General features: G+C 41.0%; 1 protein-coding gene across 1 annotated transcript in view; it reads right to left on the bottom strand.

The window, feature by feature from the left end:
* LOC131937633 (chitin synthase-like) overlaps positions 1 to 21,205 on the bottom strand; it is a 30,693-nt gene that overhangs the window by 5,513 nt on the left and 3,975 nt on the right. The window contains exons 5-18 of the mRNA XM_059295219.1: positions 21,012 to 21,110; positions 20,382 to 20,473; positions 20,047 to 20,214; positions 19,303 to 19,440; positions 18,411 to 18,528; positions 17,316 to 17,431; positions 15,352 to 15,496; positions 13,341 to 13,541; positions 13,106 to 13,157; positions 12,489 to 12,626; positions 12,119 to 12,198; positions 4,669 to 4,725; positions 4,394 to 4,450; positions 6 to 118 (exon numbers count right to left, since the gene is read on the bottom strand). Coding sequence (XP_059151202.1) covers positions 6 to 118; positions 4,394 to 4,450; positions 4,669 to 4,725; positions 12,119 to 12,198; positions 12,489 to 12,626; positions 13,106 to 13,157; positions 13,341 to 13,541; positions 15,352 to 15,496; positions 17,316 to 17,431; positions 18,411 to 18,528; positions 19,303 to 19,440; positions 20,047 to 20,214; positions 20,382 to 20,473; positions 21,012 to 21,110 — 1,574 coding nt within the window. The remainder of the gene's footprint in view (positions 1 to 5; positions 119 to 4,393; positions 4,451 to 4,668; positions 4,726 to 12,118; positions 12,199 to 12,488; positions 12,627 to 13,105; positions 13,158 to 13,340; positions 13,542 to 15,351; positions 15,497 to 17,315; positions 17,432 to 18,410; positions 18,529 to 19,302; positions 19,441 to 20,046; positions 20,215 to 20,381; positions 20,474 to 21,011; positions 21,111 to 21,205) is intronic.

The raw sequence follows: 21,205 nt of genomic DNA, 5'->3' as shown, positions 1-21,205 counted from the left end.
CTTACCCTTAGATGATCTGGTAGCCACTTGTCAATGGTGAGATAATCTGAACTAACGCCGTCTGTTTCATCTGTGTCTTCATTCTCCTCGTCACTTTCTTCTTCATCATCAGCCGATTCTTTAAAAAAATTGATTTAAATCAAACCAGCCTTTTCTAAATCAAAATAAATAAAAAATACTGTCAAGTTGTTAAATAACGTGTTCGTTTTTTAATAGTTTAATAGATGTATATTTTAAAGTCACCTAGTGAGTTAAGTGGGTAGTTTCATCATAATTACAGAAAAATGATGAACAAATTCGCCAAAAATACAACTTTTATACATACACAAACATTTTTTACTATAATGATTTGGTCAAACAGCTATAAAACGAATGCCTATGTATGATGCACATTTTTTTTTATTTGACCCAAAAATGTTAAATATTTCATTTTACATGAACATTTTTCTAAAATACAAGCACATTTTTTCTGAAAATTGGTAAAACGTTGTATAACATTTGTAAAATCTATGGCCGGAACTAAAAGAATTAGAATATGATGAAATTTGAGAATTCTAAAATTTTCTAAATCTGACGAGAATAAAGACAATACGCATTAAAGTGTTAAAGAACTAAAAGAATCACTTTGTGATGTAAGTTGAAAATTTTAGAATTCTAAAATTATCACCCATAGTTTTAGCGCAGTTTCCATTCTGGAGAATTGCGTTTTTTAACCCGTCATTTCTGGATGTATGAATGTATGAATGTATGAATGTATGAATGTATGAATGTATGAATGTATGAATGTATGAATGTATGAATGTATGAATGTATGAATGTATGAATGTATGAATGTATGAATGTATGAATGTATGAATGTATGAATGTATGAATGTATGAATGTATGAATGTATGAATGAATGGATGTGTGTCCGCAGCTTTAAGTCGTATCTCCTCCTCAACGAACCAATATCGAGGACTAGTTCCAAAGCAATTATGTTAAGCAAGTTACGAGGATGAACATAGGCCAAAAAATTCCAGGTTTCTTTCATGGATTTCCCGGAAAAGCCAAAAAAAAATGCAGTTTTTGGCCCATATCTCGGCAACCAGACCACTTAGCGACTTGAAATATGTACCAATCGATTTCTGCCATAATTTAGAACAATATTGCCGAAGAAAGTTTTCAAAAATATCCTTTCGTTCGGTCACAAATTTTTTTGAATTAATTAAAATTTGGACCGAATTAGTAGGCATTTTTATCCAACCACACCACACGCGTCATCACGTTCAATAGCTGCGCCATCACGTTCAATGGCTGCGTCATCACGTTCAGTAGCTAGGCGCGCAATGGTTTTTAGTCATGTAACTCTATTGTAAATAAAACATGTAAAATACTGAATTTTTAAAAAAATAAAAAACGTTTTAATAACTAACCAATGGTTTTATTAACCCTGCTCTTGATTTACGCTACGACAGAGCTATTTTTAGATAACACTAGCGTACCCGTCCCCCGCGCGTTGCCGCGGGGATAGAAGAAAGTTTGACGAAATGTATTAGAAGGATTTCACCAACGCGTTACCAATTATAATTATATATTCTTAGACGCGTGACCGTCTTTTCTAAAAGTGAGTTATATAAATGTAAACAATGCCTGCACTTAAATCATAAATATCGGGACACGGGTTTACCTACACTACCGCATGTAAACATTGACCACTCACCGAAATAATGTTAGAACACACTTTGGTGACCGCCCATATGTCAGAGACGCACAGGGGCGCTCTCAGGGCTCCCACCCCCCGATTAGACTACCGCATAGGCGCGGCGTACGACCCCTGGCTCCTTAAATGTAACAGGCGCCATCCAGAGTTTCTTCCAGGCATCTCTTCGGGGGGGCGAAGCCCCCCCGAAAATTTTTTACCGCCCCCCCGAACGAAATGAATTTTATATAATTTATATAGAAAATATATACTTTTAACAGTGTCCGCCCCCCCGAAGAAAGTTTACCGCCCCCCCCCGAAGATTTCAAGTGCCCCCCCGGAGAAAAAAGTCTGGAAGAAACACTGGCGCCATCGTGCTAAATAGCATCCTGTTAATAATGATGAAGATTTCGTCATTCGCTAAAGTGACACAAATGAACATGATTTTTTTTTCTTTAACACGTAAAAAAAGTATTTGACGTGTTTTAAACATCAGTGTGACTGATGCGATAAGCTAGCGTTACTAATGGTCTATTATTAGATGCTTGATCTCAATTTCTGACTGGCTTGTCTAATAATAGATGCTTATTGCATCATTCGCAAAGTGACGAAACTCTACAGTAGGCTCCTCATATTCAAAAAGTCATTTTTTCATCTTTCGCAACGTGACGAAACTGTACAGAATGATTTCCTTGCGTTACAAAGTTATTTTTAGAAGCCTGTTGTAGTTTTACCGCTGTATATAGTAGTAACCCTTACTCGATTAACGGATGCTAAGTGCCAACATAGTCGCTCTAAAACTCTGGGTGCCAAACCGTGTATTGACGAAAGTTGTACCCTATATTGCGCCGCCCATAAGAAACTTTAGTTTTCTTTTTCGCAGAAATATTCTTGGGAGTATTCTCATCTACTCCCTACAGTTTCATGGCACTTGGATGAACCGCATCCGAGTTTTATTTTGTATATACCGTGTATAGAGAGAAAAAAATCTCTCCCCCCCCCCCCGGAGGGCGCCGCCCTTGCAATATTAAACAATTTTTTTTTGCAGAACCCACTATTGAGTGATCTAATCATCTCCCCAAAGTTTCATGGTACACGGAGGAACGGTGTGAAACCGAAATAGACTTTTATTTTTATAAACCGTATATAGAGAAAAAATCGGACCCTCCCGTGGCGCCGCCCTTGCGAAATTAAAAATGATTTTTTTTACAGAACCCTTCCCTAGAGTGGTATAATGAACTCCCTAAAGTCTCATGACTATCGGATGAACGATGCTAAACCAAAATCGACTTTTATTTTTATATACCTTATATAGAAAAAAGCAAATCGCGCCCTGTCGGGGCGCGACCCCTGCGAATTTGAATTATTTTTTTTTCACAGAAACCTCCCCAGGAATATTCTAAACAACTTCCTAAAGTTTCACGGCGATGTGATAAGAGGTGTGGTAATGCATAAAAGACACACACACACACACACAGACACACACACATACATTGCTTTTAATATATATAGATAAGGAAATTGCGCTAAAATTATCACTAGACTTTTTAATTACATGGTTTTTTCTTCTGCCTTAGCGTTAGTATGTCAGTTTTCACCATCTACTTATGAGGACTGATGCAGATTTACAATAGTAATACTTCTTTTTTGACATGCACTTTCATTATTCCGTTAAGAAAAAAAATAATCTTAACAATCATAAAATTTGTAAATAGTAGCCTTCTCGAGTTCATGACCTCTATGTATGTTTACCTTATTTCTCGTTTTACAATAAATATTACTCTTTGCATAAGGATCGCGTGAAGTCTAGGGAATGTATAGAAAAGTAATGGAAAATGTCTAGAAAAGTAATTTTTAATTTTGAGGACAAAAAAGGTGACTTAGCACTATTGCTTGTTTATGATTATTTATATCAAATTTTTAGTTAATTAAATATGGTTGAAGATTTATTTATAACAGAAAAACAAATATTTATAAAATATGTATTATATTGTTGTTGAAACAATTTGCCTTAAACACAGGTCTACAACTATATGCTGCGTTAAAATGTTAAAATTAGAATTACTGTCATAAAAATGTGACAGCTTTGTGCCCAATAATAATGTTTGTTGAATTTTTAAAAACTTAACTCCCTTAGTCACTTTGATACTTTCCCCTTAACCTATTCACATTGCCAGTTTTCATTTAGATATTATCGAATATGAGCCGTTAAAAAGCAGTTTAGAATTGTTTTATCATTTCAAATATATTAATATATATTTTGTACTTATGTTAAAAATATTACATTTTGGATGAAAACTATGCTTTTTGTCAACAACAATTTAGAACCATTTGGAACCAGCTTTTCAAGTCTATTGCTGTGTGTAGCTTTATTCTAGTTTGATGGTAAATAAAAAACACTAAAGCAATCTCACATATGTACGTGTGAGGGAGTATGGGGGTAGGTGGAGGCATGGGTAAGTCCGAATGAGGGGAGGTGGGGGTATATGAGGGGGGGGGGGATTCAGAACGATGTGAGTATCAATCTTTAAATTAAATTATGTAGTGTGCAAATGAACTTGGCCGTATTTGAAAGGGATGCGTTGGTTACATGAAGGTATATTCGGCGGTCTAAAGGCTGGGGGGGGGGGGGGTATCCGTCAGTTAGGGGGATATTAGGGATAGTAGGATAAAGGAAGTATCCTGTATGAGGTGGGATGTATAAAAAAACTTACCTGTGAGTTTTGTTTCTATTTTTGTCGACTTTTCTTCTTTTTTGTCAGACGATGGGTCTAAGTGTAAAAAAAAAGGGCAAAATCTTTAAAGTAAATTATGTAGTGTGCAAATGAATTAGACCGTATTGGAAAGGGATGCGTTAGTTCCATGAAGGTATATTCGGCGGTATAAAGGAAGGGGGGGGGGGGGGGTTATCCGTCAGTTTGGGGGATTTTAGGGATAGTAGGATAGAGGAATCATCCTGTATGAGTTGGGATGTATACATAGAACTTACCTGCGAGTTTTGTTTCTATTTTTGTCGACTTTTCTTCCTTTTTGTCAGGCGATAGGTCTATGTGTAAAGAAAGGGCAAAACTTTCAAATTCTTTTGAATTTATAGATACATATAAAATACTGTATAAGACTTACTTAAATTTTCTTACATATGTAACTGGGGTAGGCCTAACTACCAGTTACAAATGATAACGAACGAGAAGCCGAGACACAGTGTTGGTCTGATGCAACCGATAACAGGTGGCTTATTGGGTCGGGCTGATAACAACCTCAAAGCTACGCGTGCTATTTTGGGAAACGGTATTCAGACGGCCTGTCAACTTTGATGGATAGGACGCAGATGTTATTTTACGGTCTGTACGTTTGAACTACGCAACTGGTGGTCGGAGATCGAGTACAAGTATCGATTACGGAGAAATACAAGTACGGAGATGAGTACGGATACAAGGCATAAATAGGAGGGCACGGCAGGACTCGCTCTCTCTTCCCGTTTCGAGGCTCTTGCCTCTTTCATCGCTCGCTTAGATCAGTCAGTCTGTGTGACTATGTCAAGTCGGTTATAGAACGGGTTAGCCGTATTGTGTTAAGGAGGATTATAGACATGTGGATTCAGTTATATAAAGCCTAGTGAAGGACTGTTAGGGGTCAGTTGATTCAGACTATTATTGAGAAGCATTCCTGTTGATTTATTGTGTTATTATGAAGCATTTCTTGATTCATGTAATAAAGGATCAATAGCGAACCTGCATCTTGAGTATCTATACTGTGGTCAATGTTGTCTAGAATGAGTGGTTAAACTCGTTAACACGTGGCACTACAGGCAATTAGGTCTCATTACATGTGGCGTTGCGAGCATGGTAACTGTTGGCTCGTTACAATTGGCGTTGTCGGCAGGATAAATGTTCGCTCGTCACAATTGGCGCTGCGATCAGGATGAATTCAACTAGACTTGCCGTTTAAGGCACCTATAGTCAACCTTGTGCATAACTGTGTTTAGTGTGTGTGTGAATTCGGACATTCAGGAACTGTGAAAATTGAGGAACGAGGAAAAATTTTTCATACACACACGGTAAGAAAGAACTCTTTTTTTTTAGTACTTAAGGAAGAAAATGTCTACTCTGGACGAGAAGCAGACCCACATAGTGGTCCTACCCAGAGAGTCCCATATTAACAAATTTTACGGGGACGGAGATCCAACTTTAACCAACAGGTTCAGTGAAGAGGTCAAAGCGGCCTGGGCCTCGAGACATATGTCACCAGAGGAAAGATTAAGACTGCTGATGGGCAGTATAGGTGAAACGGTTAGGGCAGAGGTTAAGTGCCACGATAGGACCGTCCAATCAGATCCAGATAAGGTGCTAGATCTGATTATGGAGACCTTTGGGGAGAGACGGTCGGGAGTGCAACTGCTATCGGGATTCGTGGGCTTAAAGCAGAGAATGGCGGAGAGTGTGATGGAGTACTCACACAGGATGAACAGGGCCTTTGATTTGGTAAAGGGCAAATCACCGGACATTGATGTACGCCTACTGAGGGACCATTTCATCGAGGGGCTAGCAACCCCGATCTTAAGGAGAGAGTTGAAAGAGGAGGTCCACAGAGACCAGCAGTTGACCTTCCTTCAGGTCAGGAACTCAGCGATCCGCAGGTCCGAGGATGAGGACCAATCGAACTGTTCGGTGGACAAAGTCTCTGTGCCTGAACAGAGACAATCCCCACCCACAGGGGCCGACACGATGGAGACCATGATGGCTCAACTGTTGGCCCACCTAGAGAAGGTTGACCAACGCTTGAAGTGGTTGGAAAGCAGGTCAACAGCTGAGAATCAGGAAAAGAACGGGACAAAACAGGGACGGGCTGGACGGCCGCGTCCTGCCAAGCCATCACTCCAATGGACGGCAGACGGTCGACCAATTTGTTTGTCTTGTTCACAACCCGGACATATGGCACGGTACTGCCAGGGAAACGGTCGTCCTCTGTAAGGCAGGGCCAAGCTACAGAGGGGCGAGGTTATGGCCCAAGAAGCAAAATGATGGGAGTCTGTCCCGAAATGGTGATTACGATTGGGGACATCGCGGTGAAGGCAATTGTGGATACAGGCTCCCAGGTGACGACAATCACGGAAAATTTTTACACCAAATGGATGAAAGGAAAAGACCATAGGTTGAGGTCTGACACAGGCATGCGCCTGACGGCAGCTAATGGACTAACCATTCCATACTGTGGTTATTTTCTGGCGGATGTCGTGGTGGCAGGACATAGGTTGAAGCAGGTTGGGGTGTTCGTTACGAAACACAACCTAGAGACAAATGTGTCAAATATACCTTGCCTGTTGGGCATGAATATTCTTGGCCAGTTGCCAGAATTTCTTACAAATATTGTCGGATCGACCACACCAGGTCGGGGATCCAAGTTGGCCAGGTTTGCCAAGACCAGAGGAAGGATATCAGTCCCGGCAAACACGGTCAAGGCAATCACATTACAAATTGGTGATAGAAGTGTGAATGGTGATGTGATGATAGAACCATGTGGCGCCGCACTGAGGGCAGGCGTCGTGTTACTGCGGACATACACATCAGCGGAAAACGGACTAGTTCAAGGGTTGGTAGCAAATGTTTTGGATGAAGAAATTTTTATACCGCCTAACACTCTGGTAGGAGTACCACAGAACGTAGAGGTACAAAGGTCGGCACAGTGCATCGAACTGATCAATACCAGTAGTAATGAAGTAACAATTAGGTCGGTCAATGTGACGGCCGAGGTGAAGAAAGAAGATGGCCGATCATATACATTCCCGGAAACTGAGGACCCAAAACTAAATGAATTGCTGAATAAATACAGTGATATATTTGCCTCGTATGAGGGTGATTTGGGGTACACGGAAGTAATAAAACACCAGATACCCTTACTACAAGACAAGCCGGTGGCGCAACCTTATCGAAGATTGCCACCAAGTCACTACTCTGCGGTGAAAGCACACCTGAACGATCTACTAAAAAAGGGAATTATTACAACCAGTACGAGCCCATATGCGGCACCGATTGTAGTGGTAAAAAAGAAGTCAGGGGAGATAAGACTGTGTTGTGATTACCGGAAATTGAACAATATCACAAGAAGGGATGCATTCCCCTTGCCTCGTATTGATGAATGTCTTGATGCGTTGGGGGGAGCAAGATTTTTTTCTACCTTGGATTTGGCCAGTGGCTACCACCAAGTGGCCATGCACCCCAACGATCAACATAAAACTGCATTTATTTCTCCACTGGGACTGTACGAGTGGACCCGTATGCCGTTTGGTCTAACTAATGCACCTGCTACATTCCAGCGAGTAATGCAGAGTGCTATGAGTGACTTTCTATTTCAAATAATGTTGGTGTATTTGGATGATATTCTAGTTTACTCAAAAACTTGGGAGGACCATCTAAAAAGATTAGAACAAGTGTTTCTCCGTCTTAGGGAGATAGGAGTAAAGCTGAACCCAGACAAATGCTGCTTTGGTTTGAAATCGGTACATTTTTTGGGTTACGTGATTTCGTCGGATGGCATCGCCACTGACCCAGATAAAATTGCAGCTGTTAAAGAATGGAAACAACCAACAACTACGGTAGAGGTCAGGTCATTCTTGGGCTTTGCTTCCTATTATAGAAAATTTGTGCCGGGTTTTGCAAAAATTGCCGCACCATTGCATGACTTGGTAAACAAAATGACAAAGAAACACAGTAAGGAGAAAAAGAAAGGTAAAACACACCTGATAGGTGAATTATGGACTGATGAATGCCTGAACTCGTTTAAGCTATTGAAAAAGGCTTTGACAGAGGCGCCGATATTGGGATACGCGGACTTTGACAAACCATTTCGGTTAGAAATTGACGCCAGCTCTAAAGGCCTGGGAGCTGTGCTATCACAACAACAAAAGCAAGGTTTCAGGGTTATTGCGTATGCCAGTCGAGCTCTGAAGGAATCAGAGAAGAACATGACAAATTACAGCGCCATGAAACTAGAACTTTTGACATTAAAATGGGCTGTGACGGAAAAATTCAGGGACTATTTATTAGGTGCTAAATGTGTGGTATACACTGACAATAACCCCTTGAGTCACCTAAAGACAGCAAAGTTGGGATCCATCGAACAGCGATGGGCAGCAGAATTGGCACTCTTTGACCTAGAGATAAAGTATCGCCCGGGGCGGTCCAATGGCAATGCGGACGCCTTATCAAGGAATCCTTACGAGAGACCGGGTGATGAGGAAGAAACACTGACAGGAATATGTGAGGTCAGAGCGTCAACAGATATCCCTCATGGGGTACAAGTGATGCAGAACGGGCAGACCGGGGTGGAGCACATATCCACAGAGCCCGAACATATGGACAGTAGTGATTTTAATTGCCTTAATCACAAAAAGATAAGAGATGCCCAGAGAACGGATAGTGGCTTACAACCGCTATTGAAACACGTCCAGGAACAAAAATTCCCAGGAAGAAGGGAAAGAGAACAATTTGGTCGAGAAACAAAGAAAATACTGAGTCAGTGGAACCGTCTCAGTATAAAGGATGGTGTTCTCATGCGGAGAATTCATGACCAAATTGATGGCACAATACACCAGGTGGTGGTGCCGGGACAATTACGAGGAGAAGTGCTAAGGTTGGCACATGACAGGGCAGGACACCAGGGTCAGGACAGAACCCACAAAATATTACGACGGAGGTGTTACTGGCCCAATATGGAAATGGAGGTCAAACGCCATTGTGAGGTTTGTGTGAGGTGTCAGCATGCGAAAATGCCAGTTGTCAAAATGAGACAGCCATCAGGACACCTACTAGCGACAAAACCACTAGAGATTGTGGCTATGGACTTTACGTCGTTGGAGCAATCATCGGATGGGACGGAACATGTGTTGGTAATGACTGATGTATTCACCAAATGGACTGTGGCGGTGCCCACACGAGATCAGACTGCCAAAACAGTGGCAAAGGTCTTATTAGAACATTGGTTCATCAAATATGGCATACCAAGACAATTACACTCTGACCAAGGAAGGGCTTTCGAGTCAGAAGTAATTAACCAACTGTGCAGCCACTACGGGATCAACAAATCTAGAACAACCACATTTAATCCGAAGGGAAACGGACAGTGTGAACGGTTCAACCGCAGCATGCATGATTTGCTGCGTACGCTAGAACCTGAACAGAAAAAACGTTGGCCTGATTTTCTCCCAGAGTTGGTATATCTATACAACTGCACACCACATGCCACAACCGGCTTTTCGCCATACATGTTGCTGTTCGGACGAGAGGCTCGACTCCCTCTTGATTTGTTCCTAGGAAAAAGGGAGAGTATGACTGGCTCATACACCGCACTGGAATATGTGAATGAACATATGAGAAGAATTAGAGAAATGTACAGGGTAGTACAGGAAAGACTAGAACATGAATCTCGGCGAAGGGAACCGCCGATACAGACGAAGGACCCGCCACTCAAACTGAATGACAGGGTATTACTGCGTAGCCACCCGTTAGGCAGAAACAAAATCCACGATCTCTGGGGACAGGAGATATGGCAAGTCGTGGAGATGCCTAAAGTAGCAGGTGGCCCCTTTAAGATAAGACCCATCGATCACGCCAAACCGGATCGGTGGGCGAATATTGCTCAATTAAAGAAATATTGGAATAGGCAACAAGAGCAGTTACACACAGAGAAACCCAAGACAATTAGGGAACCGGAAGTTATAACGGAAATTCACATACCCATTCCGGAACCATATCACCATCAACAGAACAACAGCGATACGCAAGGGGAGGATACCGGCAACAATGAGGATCCCGGTCCCTCCAGAAGCAGAGAGACAGTAGACCATCAGATAAGTGGTCCGCGGAGAAGTTTAAGGAACAGAAGGAATACGAAATTTTTTGTCAGCAACCATCAATTCTTTCATGGTCGCGCTGGTATGAAAACAGACTGTTCAAAGAGCTATAGAAGTGAACTGGTGAAGGCACCAAATGGAAAGGGTGGATGTGAATTCTAGAACTGTTTTGTGTCTCAGGAAGATGGTGTAGACACAGTTGATATGTGAAATAGCTAGAACTGTCAATCGTATACGAATGGAACGTCGTGGACAGTGAGTAGAACAATAGATTTTTTTTTTTTACGACTGTGCGATTGACTTTGGAGGAGTGCACCTGCCAGGCGTTGTTTGTGGTTGAAAACACACAAAAAAAGCAGGGGTGGATGTAACTGGGGTAGGCCTAACTACCAGTTACAAATGATAACGAACGAGAAGCCGAGACACAGTGTTGGTCTGATGCAACCGATAACAGGTGGCTTATTGGGTCGGGCTGATAACAACCTCAAAGCTACGCGTGCTATTTTGGGAAACGGTATTCAGACGGCCTGTCAACTTTGATGGATAGGACGCAGATGTTATTTTACGGTCTGTACGTTTGAACTACGCAACTGGTGGTCGGAGATCGAGTACAAGTATCGATTACGGAGAAATACAAGTACGGAGATGAGTACGGATACAAGGCATAAATAGGAGGGCACGGCAGGACTCGCTCTCTCTTCCCGTTTCGAGGCTCTTGCCTCTTTCATCGCTCGCTTAGATCAGTCAGTCTGTGTGACTATGTCAAGTCGGTTATAGAACGGGTTAGCCGTATTGTGTTAAGGAGGATTATAGACATGTGGATTCAGTTATATAAAGCCTAGTGAAGGACTGTTAGGGGTCAGTTGATTCAGACTATTATTGAGAAGCATTCCTGTTGATTTATTGTGTTATTATGAAGCATTTCTTGATTCATGTAATAAAGGATCAATAGCGAACCTGCATCTTGAGTATCTATACTGTGGTCAATGTTGTCTAGAATGAGTGGTTAAACTCGTTAACACGTGGCACTACAGGCAATTAGGTCTCATTACATGTGGCGTTGCGAGCATGGTAACTGTTGGCTCGTTACAATTGGCGTTGTCGGCAGGATAAATGTTCGCTCGTCACACATATTTTATTATATTGTGGATTTGGCTCTAAGAAGACTAAGATGTGTGGTTGAAAGTTGGTCTTAGTTTGGTTGATAAATGTTTGAACAATGACTTAGACATGATGAATTGTGTGGTGACTAGCTAGCATAAAATACTAAGCATTAAACAGATTAGTTGGATACTGGACGTCATGGGAGAAAGCGGTACTGCCAGGAAGTCTTTGAGTCCACCCAGCTCTGATGGGTACCTGACCGTAGAAAGTCCCTGAGTCCAGTACCTGACTTGAATCAGGGAAGTACAGGCGAAAAGAAAGTGCTGACAACATTGTCCATTCAAATGTTCAGGTCATACAAACAGATGACCACTGATTCATCGAATCACCTTCCCCACGGGTAAGGAGCTCATATAATTCCATTCTGTTTACCACTTTAGAAAATAGAATGCAGGTAGCTACTTAACATTTTAAAATAGATATTTACCAAGCTCAGCTATTTCTTTAGCTGTTACGATCGGGATTTCAAGATCTGTAGGCTTCGATAAAGAGAAATTACACCTGCATCTGGGAAAAATAGTAAAAGCAAAATATTATAATTATGAAATGTATAATATGGTGTAATTATTAATCAATATATAAAAAAACTCATAAGAGCTAAGAAATCAATTGCATGTATTTCTTTAAGACACTTTCCATTTTTGATCAGCATTTCAAAATTCGTACCAACTAGTTACTAGTTCAAGGCTTATCGCCTAAGCAATTATTGATTCTGAGAAGGTAGAGGGAGGAGTGCGGATAGACTTAAAATACTGAAATTTGTATACTGAACAATACTTTTTTTGGAAATATTTTACCTAAAGAAAGAAATGAAAGACTTGAGGAGTTTAATCCACGTTTGGATGAAATATTCCGACTCCGCTTCCATATCTTGTCTGGTGCCTGAAACAGGTTGTTGATGTGATTTAAAAAGTTTGAGTTCTGTTTTAGGTCGACTAGGAGCAAAATAAAATTTGGTCAGTCTGGTGGGAAGTTATACGGGAACAGTGTAGGTGAGTTAAGGATGTGGGGGTTTTGTCCGAAGGACGACTGCCCAAACGAACACAAGCCTAGCAGTAAACACTGTACACAAACAGTAGCCTTTCCCCAGCTGAAGTCAGTCAACCATAAAACTGTACTCAAATAGCTTTACCCCAGCTGAAGTCAGTCAACCATAAAACTGTACTCAAATAGCTTTACCCCAGCTGAAGTCAGTCAACCATAAAACTGTACACAAATAGCCTTACCCCAGCTGAAGTCAGTCAACCATAAAACTGTACACAAATAGCCTTACCCCAGCTGAAGTCAGTCAACCATAAAACTGTACACAAATAGCCTTACCCCAGCTGAAGTCAGTCAACCATAAAACTGTACACAAACAACCCTACCCCAGCTGAAGTCAGTCAACCATAAAACTGTACACAAATAGTCTTACCCCAGCTGAAGCCAGTCAACCATAAAACTGTACACAAATAGCCTCACCTCGGCTGAAGTCAGTCAACCATGAAACAGTACACAAATAGCCTCACCCCAGCTGAAGTCAGTCAACCATAAAACTGTACACAAATAGCCTTACCCCAACTGAAGTCAGTCAACCATAAAACTGAACACAAATAGCCTCACCCCAGCTGAAGTCAGTCAACCATAAAACTGTACACAAATAGCCTCACCCCAGCTGAGATCTGTCAGGTTGGATACTGTGTATAAAGTCATCAGCAGGTACAGACATGGCAGAGAGAACACGAAGAGACAGCCATGGATCAGCTGTAGGCAGTCTCTACCCTGGAGGATGCCGGTCACAAGAACCACACCAAAAGTGGCCAGGATGTAGCCCGCAGTGAATGGGAGGTCGACGCCCGAGTCTGAGTCGTCTGCAAGAAAAAGTGTACCGTCTGCTAGAAAAAATGTACCGTCTGCATACAAAAATGTGTACCGTCTGCAAGAAAAAATGTATCGTCTGCTAGAAAAAATGTACCGTCTGCACACAAAAATGTGTACCGTCTGCGTAATTACCATCCTAAAAATTAGGGTATTTTTACAAGCTTCATTTTTAGTTCGCAACGTCTCTTTGTGGGTTTGTGCCAAATCTTATATCTTAATTTTGACCCACTTCTAATGCAGCGATTTCGTTTAAACTTTCCAGATAAGCTCCACTTCGATGACAATACAACCCTACATATTTTCTAATTTAATTAGATGCTTAATTGGTCATTAAAAATTAATTAAACTAATCTGATTTCTTTAATTAAAGCTTTGGTCGCTCATGAGATCTCTACATAGTTGAGCGACAAAAGCTTTTATGAAAGAAATCATTTTAGTTTTATTTTCTTATTTTCCGTGCATTTAAAAGCGTGTTCATATAAAAAAAGAATATTTGTTTTATTCGGTTAGGGGTCATCCATAAATGACGTCACGCTTTTTTTGATGATTTTTAACATCCCACCCCCCTCCGTCACACGTCGTCACAAAAAGCCAGACCCCACCCCTAAAATGACGTCACACCCCAGCCTACAACCCCCCTCAAAATTGCTGTTGAATTTTTCTTATAACATCGATATTTTCCCAAAATCTTGTCAGAACTCTGTCAACATAGAGTATTTTTATCAATTCCTTTAACAATTTATTAAAACCGTTTTCTAAAACGCGAAACAACGGCTAAAACTCGTTTTCTAACATTGTTTTTTTTCATAATGCAAAAAAGTGACGTAACACCATCTGAACCCCCCCCCCTCATCACACACCGTCACAAAATAACGCCCCCCCCCCTCCCCCCTACGAGTATGATGTCATTTATGGACGACCCTGAAAACTAGAGTTAGAGCAAACATAATGACTAGAGAGAGACCTACTGTTAGGATTAGTTTTGGCTAAGGGTGTGTATCCGGTTACGGCTCTCAACGCATCACAAAATATTACTAAAGTGCAGGAATAGTTTCATTTTAAGGCTTTATTTTTTTAAGTATTATAATTAACACTGATAATTTTGCTAAGGTTCCCAAGCTTTCAATGTCTATTCTCTCACGCAACTCTGGATTAACCACATAGCACATAATATAGTTTACATTAACTTCCCTATAAATGTCTATAGATGAAAATTACTTAGGTCTCAATTCTATAAATACCAGGGTTTACTGGAAAAGTCTGGAGCAGTTCATATGTAATTTATTGAACGTATTAGAAGTAACATAATCTATAATAAACATGTGACATACACTCAAACTAAAACAGATCATTCAATTGAGCAGCATATAGTAATAAATGATATATCGTCGCAGAAGACTATTGAAATAAAAAAAACAAGTAACAGCATGAAAAATTAAATAAAAAACATATATCACAAACGGACGTGGGTCCGTAGCACATCCATGAAAACCACTAAGCTTTGATGGGCACTTTAAACTTTCCAGGGGTGGGGGTGGGTACTTGAAACTTCCGGGGGAGGGGGTGCACTTATATTTCCGAGTTGAGGGGCTGACACTATTTTGACCGGGGGCGGTGCAAGTGCTCCGGGGGATGGGGCAGTGAATCCCCCCCCCCCCCCATCGGAGAGATGCATGAAAGTAAATGTTAATAGAAGGCAGTACTATCCCTTTACATACCGAAATCACAGAAAAAGATCAACTCTACTTCATTTGTCCGAAAAGGTAACTAACTAATAGATAATAATGAATGTCAACTTACCGAGTAACGAGGATGATATTTTGTTTTGGGACGAGGTTGAGTGGCTTTGGTCACTGGAGCTGGGACTTGCTGCCAATTGGGCTATGATGCCAACAAAGACGGCCCACATCATGGCGGGGAACAGGATAGCATAGAATTGGGACACCTAAAGGGAACATGATAGCATAGAATTGGGACACCTAAAGGGAACAGGATATCATAGAATTGGGACACCTAAAGGGAACAGGATAGCATAGAATTGGGAGACTTAAAGGGAACAGGATAGCATAGAATTGGGACACCTAAAGGAACAGGATAGCATAGAATTGGGACACCTCAAGGAAACAGGATAGCATAGAATTGGGACACCTAAAGGAACAGGATAGCATAGAATTGGGACACCTAAAGGGAACAGGATATCATAGAATTGGGACACCTAAAGGGAACAGGATAGCATAGAATTGGGAAACCTAAAGGGAACAGGATAGCATAGAATTGGGACACCTAAAGGAAACAGGATAGCATAGAATTGGGACACCTAAAGGGAACAGGATAGCATAGAGTTGGGAGACCTAAAGGGAACAGGATAGCATAGAATTGGGACACCTAAAGGGAACAGGATAGCATAGAATTGGGACACCTAAAGGGAACAGGATAGCATAGAATTGGGAGACTTAAAGGGAACAGGATAGCATAGAATTGGGACACCTAAAGGAACAGGATAGCATAGAATTGGGACACCTCAAGGAAACAGGATAGCATAGAATTGGGACACCTAAAGGAACAGGATAGCATAGAATTGGGACACCTAAAGGGAACAGGATATCATAGAATTGGGACACCTAAAGGGAACAGGATAGCATAGAATTGGGACACCTAAAGGGAACAGGATAGCATAGAATTGGGACACCTAAAGGAAACAGGATAGCATAGAATTGGGACACCTAAAGGGAACAGGATAGCATAGAGTTGGGAGACCTAAAGGGAACAGGATAGCATAGAATTGGGACACCTAAAGGGAACAGGATAGCATAGAATTGGGACACCTAAAGGGAACAGGATAGCATAGAATTGGGACACCTAAAGGGAACAGGATAGCATAGAATTGGGACACCTAAAGGGAACAGGATAGTATAGAATTGGGACACCTAAAGGGAACAGGATAGCATAGAATTGGGACACCTAAAGGGAACAGGATAGTATAGAATTGGGAGACCTAAAGGGAACAGGATAGCATAGAATTGGGACACCTAAAGGGAACAGGATAGTATAGAATTGGGAGACCTAAAGGGAACAGGATAGCATAGAATTGGGACACCTAAAGGGAACAGGATAGCATAGAATTGGGACACCTAAAGGGAACAGGATAGCATAGAATTGGGACACCTAAAGGGAACAGGATAGCATAGAATTGGGACACCTAAAGGGAACAGGATAGTATAGAATTGGGACACCTAAAGGGAACAGGATAGCATAGAATTGGGACAACTAACGGATTTTTTAAAATGAATATTTAGCAAAAATTGAGTTTTTAATATCAAAATGTAATATAATATTAAAATAAAGGAATATTGTGATATACATGATTTGCATAATATAACAATAACAATCCTGGGTTGGTATGAGAATATAAAATAAATATGCTATCATAATACATGGTATGTACTTGAACGAAATATGATTACATAATTTGTGTGAAATTATATTGTGTGGCAATAAAATAAACGAACTGCATGATAAGATTTCAAATCTTGATATACATGTGTGATATAAGAATTTAAGACATAATATACATGTGTGATATAAGAATTCATGACATGATATACATGTGTGATAAAAAAATTGAAGACATGAAATACATTGTGATATAAGAATTCAAGACATGATATACACGAGTGATATAAAAATTCAAGACATGATATACATGTGTGATATACGAATTCAAGATATGAAATACATGTGTGATATAAGAATTCAAGACTTACCACCAGTTGTGTCCTGTGATTTCCTTTCAGGCAGAAGAGGGTAAAGTTCAACTCTACCAGGGCAATTACAATGTAAATAATATAAGATGGCGCACCAAACGCGTAGCTCACTCCACCTATAATAGTTAAAAATTAAAGTTGAAAGTAAACTGTCAATTGTTGCCCATATTCGTCCAATATAAACATGAACCCAAAATCGAACTCGAGACTTCCGGGTTAGCAGTCAAGCACTCTACCGCCAGGCCACGCCGTCATTGTTTCTTCCAAACTTTTTCCCCCGGGGGCACTTGAAATTTTCGGGGGGGGGGGGGGGGGGCGGACACTGTTAAAAGTATATATTTCTATATAAATTCCATTTCGTTCAGGGGAGGGGGGGGGGCGGTAGACTTTTTTCGGGGGTATATTAGCACCCCCTCCCCCCACCCCCCGAAGAGATGCCTGAAAGAAACTCTGCACGCCGTCCCAAGTACACGACATCGCGCGAAGAAAGTTATAAGGCCTTTCCCTACTCGGTCACGTGCAAAATGGCAATGGATCGGCCCTACCGATCGGCCATAAAGATAAACCATAGATAACGGCCATTATAAATCAGTGATATAGATTAGCCATATATACATGTCATAAATAATTGGTCATACAAATCAGTTGTACAGGGCCGCCATACAGATCGGCCATACATATTGGCCATACATAGCGGCCTTTAATATCGGCCTTACAGATCGGCCATTTACTCCAGATAGCCAACTTTCAGCAAAGCAAGCCATCCCCTGAAGTCCATGAGGGTATCTGGAGAACACAAGATAGATACTTTAAAATCACGCAGATGACGTTGTGTTCATCTGTTTCTATTACCTCAGCATTCGAAGGGATAATGTGGTCTGCACTATACCCAATCGCCTATATTTGCCAAACATGAGCTAGGTACCCATCAGAGCTAGTTAGACTCGGGGACGTTTTACAGACTCGAGCCAGGATTTGAACACGCGACTTTCGGGTAAGCAGTCGTAAACTCTACCATCCGATCACGTACAGCAGCCACTTACTATGGAACTTATTAAAATGAAAATGACACAATATACTCTAGTCGGAACTTACCGGCAACGATGATGAGAACGGCTGTGGGCGAGAGAAGAGCCGTGACAAAGTGTAGCAGCTGGTACATCAGGAAGATCTCTGAGACGCGAGGATTGTCCTGACGGAGTTTGTTCCTGTCCTGTATGCCCAACACGTTCAGGTATGGAAGAAAACAACAGCTTTTTTTATGGTTATATACGTCATGTCAAGAGCATTACACGTCATTTAGGAGCATTATTTACGTCATTTTTTGAGCATTATATACGTCATTTCTGGAGCATTATAAACATCATGTCAGGAGCTTTGTATACGTCATTCAGGAGCATTATATACCTCATCTCAGGAGCATTATATACGTCATTTCAGGAGCTTGTTATCTTAAATATTGAAGCAAAATAATGAGCAAGACACAACTTCGTTGTCGATAAAAAGCCAATACTCTTTTGAGCAAAAGAAGTTGAATCATGGTTTTTTATTCGGTATTTAAGAGAAGAGTCTGCTAAGCTTATGGAACATAGGGCCTCCACCATTTCTTTCCATTTCTTCCGATCCCCGGCTATTAATTTTGCTGTCTCCCAAGACATCCCTGTTGGCTTCAGTTCTTCAAGATGACTCCGCCTCCAGGTCTGTCTTGGGTGACCTCTCTTCTACTACGTAGCATGTGTTTTTTTTTTGCCGGCTTAAGAGGTATCAATAAAAAATAATTTTGAAACGATCAAGCATTACTATGAAGTGTAAGCTTACACCGTCTTTAATTCAACCATGAGTAATGTAAAGGGCCTGATTTTTTAAAAAAATCTTGGATTCTTTTTTTTTTTAAATTATGTTTTAAAAGGGATTGGGAAACGTGAGTCGAATTCTACCAACAACATTTTTCTCTTGATATCAGTCATAACTTAATATAGTTGCCTACCTTTAAAAGCAGATAGACGTTAGCTAAAGAGGACGCAATCCAGCGACGCCTTTGTTTAAAAAACTCCTCAAAATTAGTCGGACAGTGGGTTGTGACGCGAGCATCTTGGCAGTAGGCAATGCCACACCCTTCTTGAACCTAAGTTCATTTCAAACTTTGGGTTAGTGTTCTTCATTGAAAGCAGAGATTGGTACTGCACAGTTATACTGAAGTTATACTAAGCAAGTATAAGGTGTAATTTACATTTCCGAGGCAAACATTCTTTTTACTAAAAACGTAAAGATCTACTTGTTAAAATAATAACAAATGTGTAGAAATACTGAAATCCCCTCCTATATTACAATTAAGAAAAAGAAGTAGAAATACTACTGGTGAAAATTAATTTTTATTTGATAATGTTTTTGTTAATGCATATAGAGATAATGCACGATAGGCTGACATGATTAGTATGTCTAACAATCAGTGCCGGATTTACTCATAAGCTAAACAAACTACAGCTTAATACCCCACTTTACCCCCCCCCCCCACACACACACACACACAGATACATTTTTTTCATAGCAATAGTCATAAATACTTAAATCAACTGGTCTATTTTTTGTTGCAATGAAAACGCTGTAGATATAGAACCGTTTTGGTAACATATAATATCTGGGTTTATGGTGGGACCTCATTTTTTCAAATAATGTTGGCCTTATCAAGTCTAAATCCGGTCCTGCTAGTAACTGAGGTAAAGGGACCCACCATCAGAGAGCAGAGCCACCTGTCCTCCCCCATATCTCTAGTGAGGAAGTCCATCGCTGACCGGGCAGGCTGGCTGTAGGTCTTCAGGACGTCACAGATGGCGCTACAGCGGTACAGGCTGAAACATCCAGGGGCACACAGCACCGAGCCTAGCACGTGCTCTGTCGTCTGCAAACAGGATGTTGTTGGGACGTACATTAACGGTTTTATAAGACAACTACTTACATCTTATTTTAGATCTCACATCATACTTACTACTTACAATCGCGATACTTATCATGCCACAACTAACAATCCCTCTACGTATAATGCCACTATTATTTAATGTTACTTACCTTCTGAAGCCAGTGATCCAGAGCGTATTCAAAGGACTGGAACCAGTACAAAGGGCCTTCACCGTCAGGAATTATCCGGGAGCAGACGGCACCTTTATAGTTTAAAGAAACAAAAATGAATTTTAGACATTAACTGGTTGAAAGTGTTGCAAATGCAGCAATTCATCTGATTAGCATGTAATTTCTTAATACTTAATAGCATTGCGACTGCTTTTACCTAGAACCAACTTGGTCTTTAGTGCCATTGTTTTGACCGCTGTTGACCTATATAGGACTGCTTTGACCTCGAGGCGTAGAACCCTTCCCGGCGCCCGGGGACAAACTTTTAATTTGCCCCCCCCCACCCTTTAAACTTTAAATTAGTTTTTCCAACCCATTTTGGCGCCCCCTAAGGTCAGCGCCCGTGGACATATGTACCGCTCCGCCCCACTCCCCAGCTACGCCTCTGTTTGATCTCGAACCCTTATGACATATTGCGACAACTTTGACCCCGACCACTCTTGACCGATATAGCGAAGGCCTTGACCTCGACCCCACTTGCCCTATACACCACTATCTTAACGTAAAAAATCTATCATCTCTCGACCTTTTGCTGGCACTAATGCCAGAATCTGCAGACAGTTCACTGACCTAAATTGTTGTCAGCCTGCAGTTGCTTGATGAGAGCCCGCACAGCGCCAGGCTTAAAACTCACGTCTCCATCTGTCGTCAGGATGAAGCTGCTGTCGTCTGCAAAAAAATAAAAAAAAAATAAAAAACATGCATTGATGTGTATATTCAACTTCAATAATCTCATATCAAATCCCTCTTGACGTCGAGATTCA

The sequence above is a fragment of the Physella acuta genome, unplaced genomic scaffold (genome assembly GCF_028476545.2).
Source record: "Physella acuta isolate Inbredline_101_S28 unplaced genomic scaffold, ASM2847654v3 ptg000215l, whole genome shotgun sequence".
Taxonomy (NCBI): domain Eukaryota; kingdom Metazoa; phylum Mollusca; class Gastropoda; family Physidae; genus Physella; species Physella acuta.
Note: the sequence above shows the minus strand (reverse complement) of the source record. Positions and strands in the feature narration are given on the sequence as shown.